The following is a 3,264-nucleotide window of genomic DNA, read 5'->3' as shown; positions in this document are numbered from 1 at the left end:
GGCCGGGGAGCCCCTCGCCAGCGGCTGGCTGCGTCCCGGTCCCTCCTCGTGCCCAGGCTGGGCTGGCTCCCGTCCCCATGGCCGGCGACACCTCTGCATGGCTGCCCGCTGCCACGGTTGGGTGGGCTGCACCCTCGCCGTGCTGCGGTGAGCTGGGCCACTCCCCGAGCCGTGGCTCTGTTCCTGCTGTTCCCCCCATGGGGTCATTTGGGTGTTTTTCTCTTTTTGTAAGTTCCTTCAGGCCAAATCATGGATTGCTTCCCCGGCCGGTGGGTTTCCTGTACCAAGCATGCTGGCAGCATGAGTTGTCACCTTGCCGAGCTTGCCCTGTCCTGCTCCGGTGGGGTGCCATGGGGTGGTGGGACAGGAGAGGGGCACGTCCACGCACACCTGTGCCCTGGAGCCCCCCATGGCATCGCCTGTGATGCACCAGCCTGGCATCGGGGATGCGGCGGGATTATTTTGGGAGCTGAGGCACGGCGGTGTCGCCCCTGGGGTGCGCAGGCAGGTGATGGCTCCGGCTGAGCCCACCACCCCGTCCCATCCCGGGAGGGCTGAGCTGCGGCCGCGGGGCTGATTCCTGTTCCCTGCCCTTCAGATCTCACACCGAGCCCCGCGGGTGCGGTTCCCCCGTGCAGCAGCCGGTAACGTCTGGATTACAGGGACCCCCATTGTACCGATTCTTGGCATTTTGGGTTAAAAAAACCCCAAACCTGACAGCTATCATTGCATTTATGGTTCTGCAGGTCTGAGCTGTCTTTCTTCTGCTGCGGTGCGTTTGCCTGTCGAGCTGAAGGCAGCCTGTGCCTGGCCCTGCGTGGAGCATTCATTTTATCGCAGAACAAATCCTACAGCCTCATTCTTCACTGAAAATAAATTTTAGGAAGTAACTGGTGGGTCCCAAGGGTGTTCGTCTCTGGGCTTAGTCGACATGCCCTTTTAGTGGGTCGCTCGGCAGGTGCTGGCTGAGGGGGCCGGCTGTGCCCTCGCCTCGGTCGCGCTGCGTGGCAGGTATTTTGAAGTGTGCTGAACCACTGCGTGCTCGCGGCTGCTGGCAAGCAGCTCTCCCGCCGGCCGTGGCCGTGCTGCATGGCCCCTGCGCCCCGGGCTGCCCGCGCTGGGGCAGGAAGAACGCTCGCCGGCCTCCGGAGATAAGGATGTTTTTATGGCTGAATTGTTTTGTAGCCTCTATTGAATGCGTTCCTGGATTAGACCTTAATTCCTGTGCAGAGCCGGGGGTGTGTTCCACTGATGCCCAGGCTGCTGTCGGTAGGGGCATGAATAATGACAATTTTGCTGGAGCGTTAATTAATGCCCAAGCACTGGCGCTGCCTGGCCTCGCGGCCACGTCCCATCCATGTGCGGCTGCGGGCGCGGTGGCACGCTCCCCGCAGAGGTGGTCTGCAGGGCACTTTGGGGGAAGGTTTGGGGGTGCATGGGGGTGCTGCCCGTTGGGGATGAGTGTCCCCTCCCTGGCTGTGATGCTCAGCCGCTCTGTGCATCCTTCTCCCGTGTGTGGCCCCTTCTCTTGCTGTAAGAGCAACTTCACCGGCTGTGTGGCCGCTGGCGAGCTGTGATGCCTCTGACTTCTCCAGCAGAGACCTGGCGCGCGACAGGATCTGGCCCAGCTCTTTCCACATGTGTTACCCTTGGTGCGTGACAGTTCCGAGGTCTGGTCGTGTTGCGTGGGCCATTACAAACCCTCTGGGCGTCCGTCTGAGCATGGGTGGAGATTCTGCAGGGGTGGAGAGCTGCTGCGCTACCTCTTGCTGGGTGTTGTTCTCGTTTCACTACCGCAGGTGTGTTTGGGATGGCACCGCCATGAGCTGGAACTTGTGCAGGTGGTACCTGGTGGCCGTTCCTGGCAACGACCAGGCGCTTGCTTCTCTTATCTGGCTTTTATTTTTCTCCGGTGTCTCCAAGCGGTTCGTCTCCCCGTGGGCTGGGCAGGGCAGCCTTAGCTTGCCGCTGGCAGTGCCTCCATGCGTGCTCCTTGGCTGTCGTGGCGGGTGCGCGGATTAGGTTTGGGGAGCAGCAAACCCCCAGCTTGGGGCACGCTGCCTCTGGAGCGAGGGGCTCGGAGGGCGTCTCGGCTCTTGGCACAGCGAAGCGGCCTGCAACTGAAGTTACTTGAAGTCTTGGCAATATCCTCTCTCATTTTCCTTCCTCTTGCGTTTTCTGCTGAATGTTTCACATCCTCTTTGTTTTAAGACAGGCACGAGGGGAACGTAACTCTTTGTGTATCGGTGAGGAGTGAGGTGGAGGGACGGTTTGGACAGGGCTGTGGTGCAGTTACGTGATGGGGAGGAAGATGCAGGAGGGAGGAAGATGCAGGAGGGAGGAGGACCCCTCCGCAGCTCTGGGCCGAAGCGCTCTCCTGTTCCCTGCCGCCCCGCTTGGCCCCTCGCAGCCCCTGTGCCGCTGACACCGGCGTGGCAGGAGCAGTGTGTAGGGACGGTGAGGCTGGTGTAAAGGCACGTAAGAAAGTCTCTCTCTGGATTTGGTGGAGGAGCTGTTCTGCAGCTTTTTCCCTCTGTGAAGGCATGGAGAGAAACGGTACTGATTCACAGCGCTTTCTCCTTCATGTAAAAAAAACATTCAGAGGTTGAAAATAACCCTCATTTGCTGAAGGGTTGGTCTTGCTAAATATCCTCTGATGCCAAGGGCATCTCTGGAGTGTGTGTATATGTACATATATATATAAATACTGTTTTCCCCCCAGTGAGTATCTGTGCCTATTTCTATTGTCTCTCTTTGCTGCTTGGCTGGTATTAGGAGTGACCTGGTTTTCAGGAAAACATGTTCCTCTTCCTCCCTTACACGCCATAGATAAATTATTCAGAAAGTTTTGCAAATGCAAAGACCTCAAGAGAGACATAAATAATGAACTTGAAGCTTGGACGCCGTGAAACTTGTTCTCCAGCGAAGGAGCTGTGGTGACCATCAGCACCAGGGTTATGGAAGCTTTTTGCCCCTTTGTGTGTGTGTGTGTCCCCTGTGCCTGCGAAACGGGGCAGGCAGGGAGCTGCGTCCCGGCCGGCGGCTGGTCCCGGTATGGCGGCTGCCCATGGTGCCGGCATTGCCTCCAGCCCCTCCGCTTTGGTTGAGGGGTTTTTCAAGCCCAGTTGCCAGGTGATGCAAAGATGCTTGGCAGTTGCTTCGGAAAACGAGCAGGGCACATAACGAGGATGTGGGGGGAGCTGAGCGGGGGCACCCTCCTCCTCCTCCTCCTCCCTGTCGCCCCTGGGTCTCCCCATGCTGACA

At 58.9% G+C, this 3,264-nt stretch overlaps 1 protein-coding gene across 1 annotated transcript in view; it reads right to left on the bottom strand.

The window, feature by feature from the left end:
• The window catches only part of LOC103923181 (acrosin-like), a 32,649-nt gene extending 31,009 nt beyond the window's left edge, over positions 1-1,640 (bottom strand). Inside the window, exon 1 of the mRNA XM_009331461.1 lies at positions 1,550-1,640. Coding sequence (XP_009329736.1) covers positions 1,550-1,640 — 91 coding nt within the window. The remainder of the gene's footprint in view (positions 1-1,549) is intronic.
• Positions 1,641-3,264: the final 1,624 nt, after the last annotated feature.

The sequence above is a fragment of the Pygoscelis adeliae genome, unplaced genomic scaffold, assembly GCF_000699105.1.
Source record: "Pygoscelis adeliae isolate BGI_AS28 unplaced genomic scaffold, ASM69910v1 Scaffold108, whole genome shotgun sequence".
In the NCBI taxonomy this organism is placed as follows: Eukaryota; Metazoa; Chordata; class Aves; order Sphenisciformes; family Spheniscidae; genus Pygoscelis; species Pygoscelis adeliae.
Note: the sequence above shows the minus strand (reverse complement) of the source record. Positions and strands in the feature narration are given on the sequence as shown.